This window comes from Erithacus rubecula (genome assembly GCF_903797595.1).
Source record: "Erithacus rubecula genome assembly, contig: SUPER_W_unloc_7, whole genome shotgun sequence".
Taxonomy (NCBI): domain Eukaryota; kingdom Metazoa; phylum Chordata; class Aves; order Passeriformes; family Muscicapidae; genus Erithacus; species Erithacus rubecula.
In genome coordinates, this window is record NW_027635497.1 from 588,114 (window position 1) to 609,620 (window position 21,507).

The 21,507-nt window shown below is 40.0% G+C and overlaps 1 protein-coding gene across 1 annotated transcript in view; it reads left to right on the forward strand.

Moving 5' to 3' along the window:
- Positions 1–16,411, forward strand: part of LOC306816721 (DDB1- and CUL4-associated factor 12-like) — a 36,267-nt gene extending 19,856 nt beyond the window's left edge. Inside the window, exons 7-9 of the mRNA XM_079333156.1 lie at positions 3,412–3,574; positions 8,994–9,178; positions 9,937–16,411. Coding sequence (XP_079189282.1) covers positions 3,412–3,574; positions 8,994–9,178; positions 9,937–10,095 — 507 coding nt within the window. The 3' untranslated portion in view covers positions 10,096–16,411. The remainder of the gene's footprint in view (positions 1–3,411; positions 3,575–8,993; positions 9,179–9,936) is intronic.
- The last annotated feature ends 5,096 nt before the right edge of the window (positions 16,412–21,507 follow it).

A 21,507-nucleotide genomic window follows, 5' to 3' on the forward strand; every position in this document is an offset into this window, starting at 1 on the left:
TACAATGCTTTAATTTACACTGGTGCACAATGTACTCTGATGCCATTGAGATATGTAGCAGCAGAATCCATCTCTATTTCTGGGGTGACAGGGGGATCCCAACACCTGACTGTACTGGAAGCTGAACTGAGCCTGGCTGGGAATTAATGGCAAAAACACATCATTGTGACTGGCACAGAGGTCCTGTGTATCCTTGGCATAGATTACCTCAGGAGAAGGTATTTCAAGGACCCAAAAGGACATTGCTGGGTTTTTGGGATAGCTGCTGTGAAGACAGAGGAAATTAGGCAGCTGAATACCTTGCCTGGTCTCTCAGAGGATCCTTCTGTTATAGGACTGCTGAGGGTCGAAGAACAACAGGTACTGATTGCGGTCACAACAGTGCACTGTTGACAATACTGTACCAACTGGGATTCTGTGACCCCCATCCACAAGATGATTAGTGAACTGGAAAGGTAGGGAGTGGTCAGCAAGACCCATTTACCTTTTAATAGCCCCATATGTCCAGTATGTAAGTACAAGAGAGAATGCAGACTGACAATGGATAATCGTGGCCTGAACTATGTCATGCCATCACTGAGCGCTGCTGTGCCAGCCATGATGGAACTCCAGTACGAGCTGGAGACCAAGGCAACAAGGTGGCATGCCACCATTGACATTGCCAATGCATTTTTCTCCATTCCTTTGGCAGCAGAGTGCAGACCCCAGTTTGCTTTTACCTGGAGGGGCATCCAGTACACCTGGAACCATGTGCCCCAGGGGTGAAAGCACAGCCCCACTCTTTGCCATGGACTGATCCAGGCTGCATTGGAAAAGGGTGAGACTCCAGAACGCTTGCAATACATTGATGACATAATCATATGGGGCAACACAGCAGAGGAAGTTTTTGAGAAAGGGAAGAAGATAATCTGGATCCTCCTGAAAGCACGTTTTGCCATAAAGCAAAGTAAGGTCAAGGGACTTGCCCAGGAAATTTAGCTTTTAGGAGTAAAATGGCAAGAGGACAATATCAGCTTGCAACAAAAATGATAAGCAAAATAGCAGCTATGTCCCCAACAACCAGCAAAAAGGAAACACAGGCTTTCCTAGGCACTGTGGGTTTTTGGAGAATGCATATTCCAGATTACAGTCAGATTGATTGTAAACCCTCTCTATTGCATGACCTGGAAGAAAAATGATTTCCAGTGGGGTTCTGAACAACAACAAGCTTTTGCCAGTGCTGGGCTGGATGTTCAAAGGAAAAGTCCCTCGTTCCACATCATGCCACTGGTGGCATGTGGAGCAAGTGGATTGCTCTGATCACACAATGAGCTCGAATAGGAAACTGCAGTCACCCAGGGATCTTGGAAGTCATCACAAACTCTTCAGAAGTCATCACAAACTCTTCTGAAGGCAAAAATTTCAGACTACCTTCAGAAGAGGAGGAGAAGGTGACATGCTGAGGAGGCCCCATCATATAATCAGATATCAGAAAATGAAAAGCAATGCAGTCTCTTTACCAATGGTTTCTGCTGTATCGTAGGAATCCATCAAACATGGAAAGCAGCTGTATGGAGTCCTACATGGCAAGTCACAGAAGCTACCAAGGGACAAGTTGGATCAAGTCAGGTTGCAGAGCTGAAAGTTGTCCAACTGGCTTTAGGCATTGCTGAATGAAAGAAGTAGTCAGCACTCTGCCTTTATACTGACTCATGGTAGCAAATGCTCTGTGGGAGTGGCTGGACCAACGAAAAAAGACCAATTGGCAGTGTAGAGAGAAACTCATCTGTTCTGCTGAATTGTGGCAAGACATTGCTGCTCAGATAGAAGTTGGCTTTTCAAACATTGGTATACACATTTAGTGAAGTCCACCTGGTTAGTTAACTCTAGTGGCTCTACCAATAAAGCTGGCTCTGCCCTATCAAAACCTTCACATAGCATAGAAAGGGATAAAGTCCCTGTGGTGCATATGAGAAATGTGTTGGGGAAAACAGTTTGGACCAGTCCTGCCTCAAGGAAAGGCAAATCCATCTGTGAGATTGGTTTTGCTCAAGGACCTGGGTGCATTTGGTGTATAATGCAAAGGGATGGGGGAACCCCTTCAAGGGGATTTGATTTTTGGGTAAGAACAGCCTGTAATGTTGAATTGTTTAATATTGGTTGCTGAATGCCACTGACACTGTGTGCCATAACTACCATGGACAATGAGGATCGATTGCTCCAGATACACCAGTCATGAGCTCCTGAAGCAGCAACCAGCTGACAGAACACCAGCCCTCCTGTCTTGGAAGACATTTTGAATGGACAGCCATTGACTAAGGGAATGGTACCCATGCTTGTGTGTGTGTGTATTTTTTTTTTTTTTTTGAAGGTGTAGGATCTGAGTGTGATTTAGATGGTATAGAATAAGGGTTAGATAATGTCCTGGTTCCCTCTGGGACAGGGTTAATTTTTGCAGCAGCTGGGAGTGGCACAGCCCAGACCCACCTCATGGCATGGGCAGAGGGGACAGAGGGGGGTGGAATTTTTTTGTTTTTTCTGGGGTGTATGGTTGTGTGGTGCTGGATTCCATGTAGTGAGCAATCATGTGTGAATCGTTCACCTGTCTTGTACACTCTGCTTTTAGTATTGTTGTTGTTACTGTTCATTTTCTTATTTCGTTGCTGTTTCTAGTAAATTGTTCTTATCATAACCTGTGACCTTTACCTTTTTTTTGCCTCCAATTCTCCTCTTCATCCTGCTGCAGGGAGAGATGGGGGGGAAGTGAGAAAGCAGTGCGTGATCTGGGGTGATTCAGTGGGAACACTAAATTGAGGAATACCATTCCTAAACCATGACAAACACAAATCTTTCAGTAAAATACAATGTCCTAAGAATTAGAACTTGGGGAAAGAAACTTCCTACTCACCTTATTTTTAAGGGTGAGTGGTGCTCTTAACTTTCTGCCAGTTCTGGGTGAGCTGAAGTGAACTGTTCCATAAAAGAGTATGATTGATATTTAGTTAGTAGCCTTCATAAAGGAAGTTGCACTTAAATAAGTGTAATTGTAGATCAAACCCACAAATATCTATACTACTGTATGAAGTAAGCTTTTTCAGCTGAGATGATGTCTGTGTACACCTGCTGAAGAAATAGCAGCTTAGAAAGATATAAAACAATATGCCAAAATGTCCATTGTTCTTTGCATAATACATGGTTCAGCCTTTATCATCTCAGTTTTGTTCAGATAAGGCATCTAATATTCAGGGGTTGTTTTTTCTCTGGGTCAGGTTGCTTTTCTCTTAAACTTCTATTGTTGTGATGAACTTATTTTTAGCTGTATTTTGGTGTTTTTCACTGCAACTTCCTTGAACATAGTTTACAGAATTAATTATTAGTGTTTTACTTACTCTCTTTTCATAATGTGTTGATTTGTCTTTCCTTTGTTTCTAGTTACTTTCCACAAAGTTGCCATACTGCAGGGAGAATGTGTGTTTGGCTTATGGTCAGGAGTGGTCAGTGTATGCAGTAGGATCACAGGCACATGTCTCCTTTCTGGATCCAAGGCAGCCTTCTCACAATGTTAAATCCGTCTGTTCCAAAGAACGAGGCAGTGGTAAGAAACTTGTCAAAGGGTGCTTCAAATGGTTTGCTTGCAGAAGTAGCTTTTAAGACTTTAGTAAATAAACTTCCAATAAATACAAAGGTTTTTTCATGTGATAGACTAAATTATTTATAGCATATATAGGTTTTGCTTTTATGACATTATTCCTTGAGCAACCAACAAACCAAATGTAAAAGCAACTCTGAAATCTAATGAAAGACAACATCAGTGTTTTTATGATCAACTAAATTGCACACCATCCAAATATTACTGAACTTTTAAAAGTATGCATTTTATGTATTACTGGACTTCACTGTGCATTTTCCTTCTGCTTATTTTTTACTGTGTCCTCTTCTGTTTTACTTCATTTCAAAGCAAATCCAGTCTTTGTACAGCTATTAATACTGTCTATTCTCTCATTTTTCTCTGGGGACAGAAAGAAAACCATGTTGTCTGCTCTGTCCTATCATATTGGGAGTCAGTGCTGTGAGTGAATGCTTACTTTGCAATTTTAAAGTCATGAGTGAGACGCTTAATTGTCAGTGTGTATTTATTTGCTTTAGATATAGAAAAGCTTACTCTTAAAATAAAAGTTTGCAGATTTTAGTGCTGTTTTCCTTTTCTGATGTGAATGTAGTATGTCAAATTGAACCTTACATCTGGGTCAAGCCTGAGGGTTTGCAGGGTACATAGTCCCATAAGCTTCTTCCCATACCCTTTATTTTCAATCATGAGAAGGCACTGTGCTGTGATGCCCATTTGAAACCATATTAATCCCAGAGTAATAAGTTGCAGTCCTTATTTAACTTGCCTCTAGGCATTCATCTCTTCATTGGGCAAGTTTATAAAAAAAATGCATGTAGGCAAGCATTAAGAAATTTTTATGTATGTGATTACTGGACTTTGAACAGTGCTGTCTAGATAAATGTCAGGGTCTGCTTCTTTCAGACACAGAAGTTTCTATAATATGAGAAAAGGTAATTTACCAGCTTGTGTTTGTCACTTGAACATCTTACCAGCAACACCCCTTGTCTTGACCCACTGTCAGTAAGGGCTCTGTGAAGGTCCTGACACTGACACCCTTCAGTATCATAGGGAAGAAATACTAGGACACTGGAGTGTGGTGTCCAGTGGTGACTGGTGGCTAAAAACTTCTGTCTTGAATTATGTGATCATCCCTGCTGAAGGGATGACCTATGTGTAGGGAGTATCTCTGGGGTGTTTTTTCATGTCTAGAGAAAGCCTTTGTTCAATACTGTTTTTTATTCTGCATCGTAGGTTTTGTGTGTGTGTGTGTGTGTGTGTGGTGGTGGTGGTGATGCCTTGAGAGGCTGACCTGGAACAGAGGCTAGACAATGTTAAAGGAATAAAGTAAGTATTTATTTAAAGGCTTTCAAAGGATATACTTAGGGCAGTACAAGAGCACAGCCACGGTTCAACTCAAGATGGATGCAAGATGGATGACTGATTATGAGTTTTTATACTTTCATAAGTTTTGGTTTATTTATATATTGGAGTTAATTATCTAATTACAGCTTCAGGTTATGAAGTCTCATCTTCTTAGATTTTTCTTTTCAATTTGCTATTGTTTACACTTTTTGGGCTTGAAGATGCAATGGTGTCTCTGGTTTTCAGGTTGGAAAAGGATTGTTTTGTCTAACTAAACTGTGAAGAGAACTTGCTAACATTTTATATAAAGTTCAGAGTCACATACTAAGACAGTATAGAATCTGAAAAATATAAAAGCTAAAACTTGAGGCATCAGTAGAGGCACTTAAGTAATATTAATTTTCAAGATACTGAGTGTTTCAACTTTCTGTTGATCTCACTGGGACTTGGAGTGCTGCAACACCTCTATAAAGTAGGTTGTTTATTGATTTACAGACTAAAATCTGAGTTGACTTTTAAGTGCTTTGAAGTGTTACTTGAATGCATGTGGGAGTCCAGGGTGTTCCCCTGGCTTCCCTGAATGCTTCTAGACCCCCCTGGCAGGGTCTCAGAGGTCCTGGCATGGTGCCCAGGGGTCCTGGGGGCTGGACTTGCGTCCCTGGAGAAATTTGCCAACATTGCAGGAAGAATTACAAGTCACAAAAATAAGTAGAGTATAAATTAAACTGTTAGAAGCTAGAAAAAGTGAATTTTTAGAAATGTTTATATTAGAGGGTTCTTAGCTAACATGGAGGATTTGGGGCATGGTATGTCTCTTCCTCCTTCTTCTCCACGCCATCCATGTTGGGATGGCATGCTGGGATCCTGGGATTGGATGGGGACAAAGTTAGACAGTGTAAGAAAATTGCAGTGTATTGGAAAATAATTGTAAATATTAGATACGTAGTTCAAAAGATAAGCCCAGCCCAGAGTCGAGGCTTTTCTGCCATGGACGACAAGCTGAACAGACTGCTGTCAGCTAGAGAAAAATTCCTTAGATAACAAACAATAAACAACCATGGAAAACCCTGAAAAATGGCCTTCAGCATTTTCTTCGGTGCTGGGGGCTGGGAAAAACCTGGACTTTAAACCACCGACATGTCCTGCTGTGGGGATCTCAGGATCAGGAGATCCTAGCAGACAGTGACAAATGCACTTTCAGCTTCTAAATGCAACTGCTGGACATGGTAAGTCCATATTAACTGCAGTTCATTAGTGTTGTATACAAAAGCAGATCAGAGAAATGCCACTTAGTAAGACTGAAACTGGGGGTGTTTTTTACATAGTGTAACCCTGTCTGTTCTATGTGAGAAGGTAGCTAATGCTTTTTGGTGTATCTTGTAAGAGTTGCTTTTCTTAGCAGCTGTATGGGAAAGTGCAGGCCCTGGACTGTAGTTCTTGATCTGTGAGAGTGACTGCTTTCTGCTTGATTAGCCTGCAGAGTAATGTTGTGTGCCCGTGATTTTATAATCCTGAAGGCAGCATTGTTAATGCAGGTGACAGAGCTTGCACAGCACAGACTGTGTCTACTCTTTGTGTAGGACATAGTACTGCATCTTCATTTCCTTCTGGAATTTGTAGAGCTCCCTGCCTCTCAGGAGTAAGACTCAATTTGTTGACCCAAATAGTCCAGGCCTACAGGTGGTGGGAATGTAGAAGAGCTTACTGTGATCAGTTCTAGGCACAGGTGATGCTTTGAGTTTAATGGGAATTATTAATCTGAGGTACTTTAGCCCCTTAGGAGCCAATTTGAAGTGCTGTTGTTGAAATCCTGTTATAAACATCCACTTAGTAGTGGGTACATAATGGATTCCTTCAGTTTTCCTTCAGTTTTTTTATTAAAGATTCGCAGTTGTTCTGTATTTTATAGCTTTTTATTAATTAATTGCATTGAAAAGTATATGCCATCTCTTTCATATTCCATCCAAATCAGTTAAGCAATAGAAGCAATAACCATGGGAATACAGAAGACAGAAAATTGATGGACTAAGTCCTTGAAGAGGGAGGAAAAGAAAGAAGATAATACCTTTCTTATACAGGATGTTTAATGATGAGCCAACAAACCCCTGGTTTTGACTGGTTCTGTGGTGAGAACTTGCCCTAGTGATGAACTTTGCTCATTATAATAATAAAAAACACACCCTTAGCTCAGGCACCCTCTACTCACAAAATAAGCACTACTCATCGAGCATGTGCCATGATTTCTTGGGACACTATGCCTTTAAATGAAAGCAGAGAAAAGATAAGCCAATAGAAACTTAGGCAAGTAGCAACTTAAGTAAGATGTGCTAATAGCCTAACATTGTAACCTTATAAATAGGCCTTTGTGTGCCTCAGTGTGCTGGTTTTGTGGATCTACAACCCAGCACCCCTTTCTGCTCAGAGCTGTAAATAAATCAAATACATACTCTGTGGGAATTGGCTTCTTGCACACCAGGTGAAAGAACCTGCTTCGGGACAACAATGAAGGGGAAGAGATGTATCCCAACTTGCTCAGATGCATTTGTAGTTCTCTGAACTAGAGATTCAGCAGGTGTGAGACTTGCACAGTGGTTTCCCACTTATTAAGCCTGAAGCCAAAACTTCACCTCATATCTAGAACACAACAATGTGACCTTGCCTGTTCTAAGTGTGTTTAACAGATGCTGGTGGCTGTGGATGTAGCATCAGGTTGTGGAGGTGGAAGAATGAGGATGTATTTCTAGTTAGGACTCTGTACAGAGGGGAAGGGTAAATTGCATCTACACCTCTTGGATGTCTGCTGTCACATGTACTGCTGGGTGTATTCCAGTATATCACACAAGTTTTGTAATGTTCAACCCCACTTGATGCAGTGACAGCAGTTGACACGTGGATGTAGCTGGCATAACTCATTCTTTTCCCTTCCTGTTTGAGTGCTTGTTTAGGCTGTAATTCAGTGATACTTTAAAGAGGGCTTAAAAAACTGTAGGGTTTATAACCTGCCTTCATGTTGTACAGCAAAGAGAAGCATAGATGTGGTGGGGTTTAATCTGCACAGAAGAGTTGCTTGTGTTAGAGTACTTATAGAGAACAAACCTTTTGCACAATAAATAGAGATGACAGGAAATTTTGCAAATTGCAAATTCCTACATACAGAATCTCAAAATTATTTCCAAGAGAAGGAAGCTTAATCTGAATCTTTAGATTTAGATGAGGCTTCAAATTAAGATTTTGTGAAAACAAAATGTATTCTTTTGCTCAATTTAATGGCATAACTGAATTGTATTAGAATGTTTTGTTTGGATTGGAAACTTGTAGCTTCCCGTGTGCTGGTGTAACATGGTGATGCTTTTATTCTTAGTATGTTTTTATTGATGGGTGAAGTGCTAAAAGTACTAACTATGAAGTAAGGTGTGCTGGTATGAGACTATTTGAGCAGGGACAGCCTCAAAATTATTTAAAATCCTGATCTGTCTTAGCAGCAAAGTGACTAGTGCTTATACTTGCTTAGAGCTAGCCTCTTGACCAGCAAAATGCACTTGATAGCAGCTGGGACAGTAATTTTTCTCACGTAGTCAATTATCACATCTTGGCAGATAGCTAGGTAGGGTGTGAGCTTATGGAGGGAACCAATGTGATATTCTTTCCTCTGTCTGCTGCCCACATACTCATGGTGTGTTCACTTAGAGGCTTGTGAACAAAACAAAACTACTCTTGATCCTAAATGGCTCATGGTCTTTGTTTATCTGTCAGAGCTGGGGCCTGCTGAGAATTAAGCTTCTTGCTACACATCATCAATGTGTCTGATGGCATCAGAGGAGAAAGGAAGTAGTATATGCAATTGAAGCTGCAGTTTCAATAGCATCAATGAGATTTGTCTGCACTGCTCCATAGCAGTGTGTGGTCTGAACTTGTGTGTTATGGAGAATACTATTAGTAGGTAGTTCCTCTTAAAGAAAATTTTAGACATCAAGCAGCATCACTGCAGAGCCAAAGCATCCATTTTCCTTACTACATTGTATGTCCCTTCTCTTTTTCACAGGTATTCGATCAGTGAGCTTCTACGAGCACATCATCACAGTGGGAACGGGGCAAGGTTCCCTATTGTTTTATGATATCCGAGCCCAGAGGTTCCTGGATGAAAAGCACCCACATGCCTGCTATGGACAGAAGCAAAAATTAGGAGGAAGTGAAATTTTAAAGTTGACTACTGGGAAAGGTTGGCTGGTGAGTAGCTTGTAGTTGTAGGAAACCCTTTGCACAGGAGTTTACACTGATACTTTTTGTAGTAATGGAACCTATTATATGAAATGTGTCCTAGTCAAACAGTGGTCATGTAACTAATAACTGTAATCTTGAAAAGCAAGAAGTGCTGCAGTATTGCTCTCTATAAAAGCTTTATGAAAAGGTATTGAATGGTTGGTTGTTCATGGGTAAGGCATACTAACTGCTTTTCTTATGCACTGATTCATAAATTAACTAGATTTTATATCTTTATATTTTCTAATGTAATCTTACTTCTAGTTTTCAGAACCTCAAACACAGAATGAATTGTCTTTCATTTAAAAATTTGCTACTCTAATGTGGTACTCAAAGCAAGAGAGATTTAATTGCGTGCAATATTAGAAACTGTCGTTCTGAGGTAATGCCATGGCAGTCACTTGAGTTCAATTTCCTGTATGTTATCATAAAGCAATTAATGGCTTTGTCTAACTTTTCTCCATTATCCTTTCTATCATTGTGATGTAACTTTAAAAACTAATGAAACTTGATATCTTCCCTACCCTTCATCTCCCCCCTCCAATGTTTGGCCCCAATGTCCCCAGAAAAAGCTTCAGGACAACTTTGTTATTGATCTGTCTGAAGCTTCAGGAATATTAACAGAGAAGATCCCTTTTTAGACTCTGGAAACAACCTTCTGCTTTTGTGAAACAAGGTTTTGGGTTTGTTTGGCAGCAGTAATAATCTAAACTTTCATTTAACAGAATCACGATGAAACCTGGAGAAATTATTTTTCTGACATACATTTCTTCCCAAATGCTGTTTATACCCACTGCTACGACTCATCTGGAACGAAACTCTTTGTGGCAGGAGGCCCTCTTCCATCAGGACTTCATGGGAATTATGCTGGTCTCTGGAGCTAATGATAACTCTTCATAAATGCTGATCTTGACACAGATTTCCACTTTACCATTTTAAAAACAAAATTGTGTGATGCCATTGACTTCTGGTTTAAATGCAAGTTATTTCTTGACAGAGTTTTCTGTTGGTTTCCAATGGTCTTGTACATCTTTTTGAACCATTATTTTTGCTTTAACCTCCTTGATCTTTTATATGAAGGGTTTTTAAATCCTTTTTTTATTGTATTTACTCCAAATGACTCTTGCCCCACATTTAGGCTGTCTTGGCCATGTGCCTCCTCCTCTTTGCTGTGACATAGGATTTCTTTCTTATAGCATGGTTGCTTCTGGACTTTCTATGAAAGTCTAGGGGCTTTGTGTCTTCAGATATTTTGTGTCAATTCCATTACCTGGAGTGAGGACTACTTGTAATTTAAAAATATTAAAAATATTTGTAAGATATAAAATAGTAGCTTATCTGTAGAGTCTGGCCCTAGTCTGGGTTAAACTTATTTTTTAAAAGTACAAGTCTAATGACACTGTTTATACATAGAGGAGTATGGTCATTTTAATATGTATTCATTAGAGCCCAGGGACAGATTCCCCTGGGGTATTGCCCATCAAGCCCAAAGTGCAGGAGTTTTAAAAAATGCATTTGTATTTGAATTGCAGTTTTCAGCAGTGCCAAAAGAAAATGTATCCACTGTTCCTTTTCTGGTTCTCCCTGGTATCAGCTTGCATAACTGGAGTTTGTATAGGCTGTTCTGTGGTGTGGCTATTGCGGGATGACATTACACTGAGGGCCTGCAGATGTGCTGAGAGGAAATGGGGGCTAGGGACATGAGTGTTCTTGTCTTTCAAAATGAACTAAATCTATCAGTTTTCCAGATGAGTCAAGATTCCTTAGTATGCTGCTGTGGTAGTTCATGAGTTCTTCATAAGCTGCCTAAAACCCAGGACCTCTTTTTGTCCCAGGTTGTGGAAACTTTTCCCATTTTAGCTGTTCTGGTTGGCCATCTCCTCTAATATGCCAATGGAATAAATAAATTGGGTGGTTTTTTTTTTTGAGGTTAAAGAGTGCATCTTGGACTTGTCTAATGCAAGCTGGAAGCTTTCCATGTAGCAAGATAACTTGCTGTTTGCTCACATTGAACTAGCAGCATCTGTTGTCATCTTGCTTGCTGTAGGAGAGACTCAGGTTTTCCTCGAATCCCCTGCTGCCTTCTGCAATCAAACTCCCACAAACTTCGTGTGGGACTGGGTGGGGAGAATAGGTCCAATGCCCTTCAAGTCCAGTCGTGAAGCATGTACATTCCAGGGTGATGGTCTTACCTGATACTCCCTAAAATGCAGGATTCAATGGTGCTCCTCCTAGCCTTTTGTCAGGCACTAAGCTTGACTTGTTACTGCCGCCTTTGTGCTCTGCTGGGATGAATGCCTTTCCCATGCCCTTGTTACCAGTGGAACAGAGTGTGCCCATATCTCACTGCTTTGGTGCTAAATAGGTTGGCTGAAGCAGAGAATGACAAAGCTGGGACATGCTCTGTTTTTCTGTGTCTGCTGGAGATCACAGCCACTGCTGTAGAGTAGCTCTAGTCTCATATACAGTTCCTGCGAGATTGCCTAGAGCTAGTCCACGTGTCTTTTTGGTCCCTCTCATCTTTGTACTCTATATCTTCATCAGGAATGCCAAGCAGTGAGACTTGGGCTTAAGTTCTGGTTGGTAGTGGGCACTTGGATGAAAATCCTGCAAGGAATGCAGTTCCCTCCCATCCTGGTGAAAAATCCTGTTAAGATAAGTGGTCTCTTGACATGCACCTGTCTCAGAAGAATAATTTACTCACACTAAGCACTGACATGGGTACTTCATATACAGATCATTTTGTGGTGTTTCATAATTCTACTTCCCTTGTGGGTTGGATGCTTAAACTGAATCAGTTCATGGTGAAATTATAAACTATGGAGTAGCTCTCATATTTTAATTAGAGTTGTTAATTTTTTTTTAAACATGTAATGGTGCCTGTGTTGTTCTGTGATGGCAACTTACTGCTTTGGTTATTTTAGGGGTTTTGAACAGTGGAAGTATACAGAGAAAAACAAATCTTGGTGAAGTATGGCAGGATGTGTATTTCTAGGATTATTCCTCCAGCTACCATGTAAGATCACAGTCACAGGGAACAATTTCTGGTTAGTTATTTTGTTTGGCTTGGTTTGAGGTGCCTTTTTATTCCCTTTCCTCTAAAGAAACTAGACACTTGACTCTGAGTGTCCTCTAATTCTTCTGAAACAACTAGTTAGGCGTTTAGTGTCACCAGTGCCAAAGGAAAACTACTGATCTGGAAACCCTAGTCCTGATGTTGATATATAAATTTGAAGCATATTCCAGGTCTGGGTGAGGGGGCAAAAAGGTTATTTTTATGGACTAAGCTTTAGCCTCTAAACATGGAGGCTGATCTTTCTGCAGAGTCAGCAATCTAGGTTATTGAAGAGGTCACCTTGGCACCCCTGGAAAGTGTCCCTCTCTGCCAACTTATCTCCACAAATACCTCAGTGTGTAATCCTAAAACCTGGTAGTGTGAGTGCCCTTTTCCTCACCTTTTTTCTGCATAGGAAGCTTTGGACAATTCTTAGAAGAATATGGGCGATGATGTAAAATTTCTTAAATTTAATATGCTTCTGTGTATTCTGCTTTAATGGTTCTTTCTTGCAAAGATAACTTCTTATGGGGAGGGAGCCATCCTTGTTGCTGTATGAAAAGCCCCCAAAAAAACTGAGAACAAACTAGATACAGTGCTGCAAGAACACAAATTGGGCCAGAGATAACTTAATTTCTAGTCTGTTTGAGTGGTTTTAAATGCTTGTAGCAATACAGCATTATAGATGTTAAGCTTCAGAATATTTTGTTGTTGGTCATGTGCCACTTTTGGTCCAGTCAAGGTTAGAAAAAGAGGCAGAAAAAGGTGGTGATATGCCAACTGTCCAAATATAAGTCATAGGAGAAATGGAATAAAAATACAAGTTTTCTTACTTGAATTGATTTTATTGCCATACTGGTTTAGAAATCAGTGAAAATCCAGGATCATGATGAGAGAAGCAGTGGTTTTCAATTGAAGTGCAGAAATTACTGTACAGCAGGGTATCTCTCATCTCTTCATGGAGGCAAGTTGAGTGTACCCCGGTGTTCAAGTAGCAGATATACCCCCGATACATGAAATTCAGTCTTGTGACTGAGTTGTGCTCACTGTGTCTCGCTGTGCTCTGCTGAGACCCAGTGACATTTGCATTTTCAGGCTGTCTTTTTGAATGTTTCTTAACAAGTTCCCTCCCTTGCTCTTTCCTGCCCATCTGAATGGTCTGTTTGGGGTTGCCTCCTCCACCCCAAATCATCCCAGTTTTTTACTGTAGCAATATTGTACTTGCAGAAGTGACCTCTGTTAAGCAGAAATGGTCTTGCTGGCATTTTGTCAAGCCATGCTTGAGACCTTTAATTTACTTTTTTTAAAAATTGGGTAGACCTTTGAGGCTGGCTCAGACCAGAGAACTGGGTAGTTGCCCTAATGGGAGGTAGTTCACTAATGGGAAGATTACACAGTAGCAGTCTATTTCTGGGGGGGAACAGACTCTAGTTTATCTCACATTAGGCACTTGAAGCAGGGAAAAGAACTTTAATTATACCAGGCCTTTGGACTTTTCTTCTTGCTGTTAATTTTTCAGTCATGTGGGATCTTCTGTGCTGCCAGTGAGTGTAGGAACTAGTTAATTTTATTACTCAGCTCTTTTCAGTAGACTACTATGTTAATTTGGGTATCTTCGGGTATTGAATTTTTAGTATTCATAATCACAGGTAATCAAACCCAATGACTTAACTATGAGTTTAGTAATACAATTCTTCCTAGCTGACTTGAATGTACAAGGGAGAAAGCTGGAGGAATTACCAGGAATGAGGTGAAGAATAGAATCACATAGATTCTACTGGGTAGCAATGTCTCAGTAACAATTGGGTGTTATGTGATAGACCTTCCTAAGGAAGCAGAAGATACTTTGCAATATTGGTTTGAGCAGAGAAATGAGGGTGGTGCTCACTCTCTTCATCTTATTTCTGATAATTCCTCCAGTTTTCTCCCTTGTACAGTCAAGTCTGGTAGGGAGAATTAGTAGTGCTCACCTTGGGCGCTTTCTGGGATTGCGATAAAGTGAGTCCATTTGTTTGGTTCTCCTCATCTGTGCTGCTGATGTTAGTCTAAGGTGAATAAATTACCAAAGAACAGTTAATAGGTGTTTGTTCCTAGTCTCAGTTGTTCATTTTCTACATAGATCCATTTTTAAGATCATAGCAAGAGTACCTAGTGATCTTACTGGGCTCAGTTTGTCCACAAAGGTTGCATACACATTGTGGGTGACTTGTGACTTCCTTCATGAGGGGAACTCCTGAACTGCATTATGGGGATATATTTGCTGCCTCTATTTTAAGTCTTTGACTGCTTTTTGTATCATAATCCTTAAGATACTTATGTTCAGTTATTCTTCTCCAGAATTTCATCCTCTTCCTTCATCTGAGCACTTGCTTTGTATATACCTTACAGCTGCAGAGTTAACAGATTAAAGTTATGATCCAGCTATGTCAACTGGTGGTTTGGTATCTTAATTTCTGCCCCTCAGATGAGAAGCACTTACCAACCTTGTGAATTAATATCCCTCACCTGGTGCAGATGTGAAATAAAGCAGACTTTGATGGAGATCACCTATTTTCTTTGCTTGCAAGAAACCAAGAACAGATGGTCTGTCACTGCATCTTGGCAAAGCAGCAGCATCTTTCAGCAGCCAGGTGGGAGATCTGAGATCTATTTGTGGTTGTCTGAAAACCTTATTTTCCATAAACCCACTTTTCCAAGGTGTCTGAGAGGTTCTTAGCTTCTATTGCAATTGCTGTTATGACTAAATTACTGAACTGAGGTAGAGCTTGTTCCTAAGAACACTTGCAGAGCTATGTGTGATGCAGGTGGAGCTGATCCTCTGGCCAGCCCATGCTGAGCCCTGGACTCTCATGCTAGCCAGGCATATGCTCTCTAGCTTAAAGCCAAGTGAAAATTGCTGTGTGCCTTGCTGGCCACCCCTCAGCCAGAACCTCAACTTAACATGCATTTCTGAGTGTTGCAGTACCTTCAGTAACTTAGTTTCTGAAGCACAGACACCAGGAATTTGTCCATGTTGCAGACAAGGGAGAATGGAAAGAAGAATATAGACATATCTTGTCCGAAGGAATCTCCTGTTTATGGTCTCCCTTGCTTAAGCAAGTGGACACTTTGGTGCATGTTGAGGATGGGCAAGGGGCACAAGAAAAATGGTGAAAGTCCAACAGTGTTTGGTATTGCTCTCAGAACTCCTGAGGAATTAAAAAATATGGAGGAGATACTTATTCATTGCTCATGAGGTACTTGTGGAAGGGCTTAATCAGAAACATTTTCAGAGATATCAAGTAGATATCCCTGTCATTCTTGTTTCTTCATGTTAATTTTCAAGGATTTCAATTGGGAAATATATTTTTTCTTGTGATGCTAGGTTTCTTAATGTGGTATTTGTGGTACTTGGTTAATAAGAAGAATAGTCTTGACAGAAAGGAATCTTCCCAATTAAAATTAAATGCTGTTTTCTAATTGCCTTTCCCTCTAGTATCCTGCTGGGAGTGTTGTAATCTAAGAAAGCGCTGACAGATCTAAAATTGAGTGCCAGGGTTGGCAGAGTTAAGAAAATCTGGTCTGCCTGACCATTTCTGTACCTAAAAAAACACCAAGTAAAATACTTGATTGTATACAAATTCTGGTCATTGGACTGAAACTGAGAGGGTGTATAAAACTCTTTCAACATAGTGTGAGGTCTCTATAGTCCTAGAAATTGATTCTTTGACCTCAGAACAAAAATGTAGGCGTCAATATGTTGTTTTCTTAGGAACTGCTTTTCTAGATTCCCTTATTAAAAGGGAAAATTCAGGTGCTGAATCTTAAAATCTCATTAAACTTGTACTTTTTATTTGCCCATTCCCCTGGTCTCCTTTCCTTTTCAAGGCCTCCCAGTCTCAGGGTATATAAATCACTATGACTCATCCAAATAATGCCAAAACTGTCTAACCAGAGGTTAATGTGCCTTCCTCTTCTGGTACCTTGATCTTTGTAAAGTTATCTCAGTCATCACTATCTTAGGATTGAGTATATGCACTGTCTTTTTCTAAGATGTATGTGTTGAAATTGCAACAAGTTTGTACTGTTACTTGTGGCTTCTTCCATTTGTGTTAGGCTGTGGTATTGACACAAATCAATACACTGTTATTTGGGTTTTTTTGGTATCAGTCTTACCTGTGATATTTATCAGTGCCTGCTTGTATGTTAATGTGTACACCAATATTGGATCTTCCCCATTGCCTATGATGTATATGATGCACAGACTACACAAGGTGTTTTAAAAAGTGCAGTGGTCACAACTTCTTGCCTGAGAGTATGATGTCTTACAGTGAACTATTTTTAATGTTTTTTCCCAAATATATTTAATAAGATCCAAAGCCTTGAAAAAAAAAAAAATCAGGGCTTGCTGATACTTGTTGGCTTTTGTTCTGAATCCAGGATCTGATCTTTGTTAACAACTCCTGCAAATCCACCCATCTAACAGAGCTTTTCTCAGCTTGCTGTTTCTTTCATGAGCTGTGTCAGAAATAGCACTGGATCCTGAACTATCACAGAAGCTGTCAAGTGAAATAGTAACAACTCTCTTCAAATATTACAGTGCACATTTTTAACTGTCAGGCAAAACTGTTCAAAATTATTGATGCAACTTGCAAATGGAACAGTGGGGAATTGCAGATATGTGAAACCAGTCTTTGCACATGGGGCTCTGTTCAGTTACCTTGTAAATTGTTTCTTCTCTCTGAAAAGCAGGGGTTGGTTTTTTTTTTTGTTTTGTTTTTTTTTTTTTTTTTTTTAGTTTTTAGTTTTCATACAAAGATATTGCACATTTGGCTTTGTTTTCTAAATTGGCAAAGGATATCTTTGTTCTTAAACTGACATCTAGAGTTTGGGCTAAGTTTCTGTCTCTTATGCAGATAGAGGATGGTGTGGCTGATACAGAATGTCCCTTCCCAGCTGTAAGGGTAATTCGTTCATAAGAGCATGGAAACAGGAACACTTCACTTACTGTGGCCTTCAATGGACGTGCATATTCATAATTAACTGAAGTACATTACTGCACTCTTCATCCATGAAACTACCTTTGTATTTAGAATCAGCATCATTAGTCATCAGTGTACTGACATGAATAAATGGTCACAGAACTCCAATGTATGTGTATTTCCTGTGCTAACCGCATCTGTTTTCCCTGTACCCCAGTGATGACTTAATCTGGAGTTCTCTTTTTAGTTCTTGCTAACTTTGGAGTTTCTTCAAATTCAATAAGGTCCTGGTTTTACCACAGTCCTTTTCCAGAGTAGAATAGATTGGTTTAACTTTGTTTTCTAATCTTTAGCACTTTCCTCTCCTCCCATTTCTTCTTAGTTGACCATTAACAGTAATTTCAAAGCTGCTTGCCTAGTCTGAAAAATATTGAGTCATAATAAAAAAGAAAACCTGTAGCCCACTGTAGAAAGATCACTCTGTGCTTTTACCATAAACTTCAGTGGCTGGCTGCCTACCTTGGAAGGGGAGACTCCACTCTTGCATATTCTACAGAAGCTGAAATTCTCTTGCATCCATATTATACAGTGGATGTCAGCAGATCAGGAAATGGATGTGCCCTGCATCTGCACCCAGTTTTTTAATCTGATCAATGGTGCTTTAGTCAACTAGAGAACTGGCATCTTTGACCACTACTCAGTGTTATAACTAAATTGAAGGCAAAATTGAGGATGCATTGGTAACTTTTTGCTGACTTGGTCCCATTTAAAGGCTTTCTCCACAGACCTTTTTGTCTTTTGCATATTTTGTGTATTATGAAAAAACTGTGCTATTGTAGGTCTATGAGCTAAACTCTGTGCTTAAAAGGCAAAAGCTATGAGCTTTGGCCAGCAGTAATGCTAAAGGCTGGCTATGCTCAGAGATGAGCTGGTAATGGAGTGTTTGAGCAATGGAAGTCTTGAGAGTTCCACAATAGTCCTTGCCGGTCTTTATCAAGCACTGGTCAGCACTATCCCTATTTAAAACCAAAACAGGGGTTGCATTGAGCAGTGGAACCTGCTGAATTTCCTAGGTTTGAGTGAGACACTGGAGAGAAGAGTCTAGGTTTCATGTGTTTTAAATACAACTTAAAACCAGTGCAGTTATACTCTCAGAGCAACACCACTTCCTACCTTTCCCTCCATTTAGATGGGATTTCAAAAGTAAACTCAGCAATGCATGATCTGGTTGTGTGCTTGCAGGTGGAACATGGGGTTCTTGAAATTTGAGAATTTAAATTTCTTATGTGGAAGAACTCTGTGGGTACAAGATCTTGGATTGCAGTTCTTCTGCCAGCTTACTAAAAGCAATTAACTTCTCTGGACTCTTCTGAAGAACTGATCATTTTAGGTCATCTGTGTGTTGCTTGACCACATGGACAGTGTAACAATGATTTTTACAGCTTGCTTTCCACGTCAGTCACAAATAACTCTTAATTTGCCGTGTGGAGGAAAATTGTTAATTTGATCGGGAAATGTGGATATGGACACAACATGGATAGTGGGATTGAGGGCACCCTCAGCAAATTTACTGATGACACTGAGCTCTGGGTGGTGCAGTCAACACGCTGGAGGGAAGAGATGCCATCCACAGGAATCTTGACACACTTGAGAGGTGAGTCTGTGTGAACCTCATGAAGTTCAAGAAAGCAAAGTGCAAAGTCCTACTACTGGGACATGTCAATCCCAGACACACCGACAGATTGGGCGGAGAACTGATTGAGAGCAGCCCTGGGAGAAAGACTTGGGGATGATGGTTGATGAAAAACTCACCATGAGTCAACAGTGTGAGCTCGCAGCCCAGAAACCAACAGAATCCTGGGCTGCATCAAAAGAAGTGTGGCCAACAAGTTAAGGGAGGGGATTCTCCTCCTCTGCTCTCGTGAGACTCCACCTGGAGCACTGTCCAGCTCTGGGGTCCCCAACATAAAAAGGACATGGAACTGTTGGAGCAAGTCCAGAGGAGGGCCACAAAATTGATAAGAGGACTGGAGCACCTCCCCTACTAAGACAGGCTAAGAAAGTTGGGGCTGTTCAGCCTGGAGAATAGAAGATTGCATGGAGATCTCATAGCAACCTTCCAGTATCTGAAGGGGCTACAGGGAAGATTGATCAGGGACTGCAGTGACAGGACAAGTAGTAATGGGTACAAATTAAAAGAAATTAGGAAATTTAGGTTAGATATTAGGAAGAAATTTTTTACTGTGAGGGTAGTGAGATACTGGAACAGGTGGCCCAGGGAGGTTGTGGATGCCCCAACCCTGGCAATGTTCAAAGCCAGGTTGGATAAGTCATTAAGCAATCTGGTCTAGTGGGAGGTATCCCTGCCTATGGCAGGGGGGTTGGGACAAGATGATTTTTAAGGTCCATTCCAACCCCATAAGATTCTATGATTCTATGTATCTATTAAGAGCCTAATTTTCCATCTTGCATTATCCAAGTTACTGTGTTCACATACCAGAAAGATGTTGCTCTTTGAAAAACCATGTTAGTGTATATGGCAATGCCCCATGTGCTTTTTAAATACCTAGATCTGTACATTCTCATCTGAGTATCGTTAAACATGTTGTAGTCTGGCATATAGGTCTTTTACTACTGCCCTGTTACATAGATAATTGTAATTAACTGCAGTTTGGTTTTTCCTACTACTTGAGGTTGTGTGATCTGAAAATTGGTGAACAAAAAGTATTTGTGCATCTTATTATGTGTATCTCTAAATAAAATGTATTTGTATAGTGTGTTGGCTTGGCTGATGGTTTCCTTTATTTTGTAATTATCCCTCTGCAAGTAAATCCAAGGCAGTTGGGTTTCTCCTTGTAACAGTCCAGCTTCTGCATGGACACGACTGATTCAAAGGTAACAAAGTAAACTGTTGTTTTTCCTTCACCAGTGAGTGGATTGATATCCCAAGGGCACGTTCTCAACTTATTCCTGTTTTCCATAGCTTAAATATCAGTCCTGTTCTCTGTATAGCTGCAGTAACACCCCTTGCTTCTATAGTAAATGTATCTGTCAGACTTGCACTCTTCAAAGCATCTCCTTCCTGTTCTCTTCTTCTGGTACCTAATTTGTTCTGAGGCAAGAGTTTCCTTTTATCCATGTTATTTTTCTAAGAAATATTGTACAGCACAGATACCTATAGGTGGACAGTTAGGTCTAGGAGTAAGGGTTTTAGGGAGACCTTATGTACTGAAAGTGCAGCTATAGCACTAGATCTTTCACCATATTTTCATTGCATATGAGAGTGAGGCCTCTGTCCAGGTGTCCTATTTCCCTGCTTCCTCTTGCCTGGCTAAAATTGGAAAGGTTATTTTTTGGAGAGGAGGAATGTCCTTAAAACATTGAAGCTTTATGTTGAAGGTTAAAGTCGTGCCTAAAAGCAGCTCCTGCAATCCCATCTTCTTCACACTTGTTTTGGTTTCAGTTTGAAACCGGGCAGAAACATTAATTAATGTAGTGGTTTTGGTTTATTAATTTGAAATTTTCTTGCTGTGAGATAGGATTACAAGGAAGGCAATACAGGCTTAACTTTAAATGTTACGAAGAGAAACTTTATTACTAGAAACTATAAGAAAAACTCAATAGAACTTTAGACTACTTTTCTTCCCTTTACACACTTCTTTCTTTCACACTGAAAATGTGCAGAAAACAACTTAGTCAGTTTACTATTTTTAAAATAGTCTTTTACTAATTTACTTGGAAGAGGAGACTTTCTTCTTTTGTCTATGGAGATTTCTCCAGAAGAAACAGTTTTCTTGTGGTTTTGATGTCACAGTGATCAGCCGCCCAGGAGAATGGAATTTTGATTACTATTTAAAAATCCTTTTCTTCAACTAGCAGTTTTTTTCATAACTATTATTGAGGACCATATCAACTTATGAGGCACTCTTTAAGGATTATAACAGTTTAAACAAAAGTTCACTTCATCTTTGAAAACAGAGGGATTTTTTTCTTTTTCCCTGGGGAACAGCAGGGATTTTCTCACTACACTTAGGGGATTGCAGCAATTTTAACATTTGCTTACTTTAAACACTAATGCTTTTGCTTATATTTACAGTTAGAACAGTCATATTCACTTCATAATATTTTTATGTGTTATAGGGAAACAAAAATCTCTTTTTCATAGCTTAAAAAAAAAAATTCAGTTCACTACTTTCTTTTCTCATCTGGGACTTGACTTTTTTTTGTCCGATGTTGGTGTTTTTATGCTGTTTCTGTGCGTATCACTATCTTGATCATTT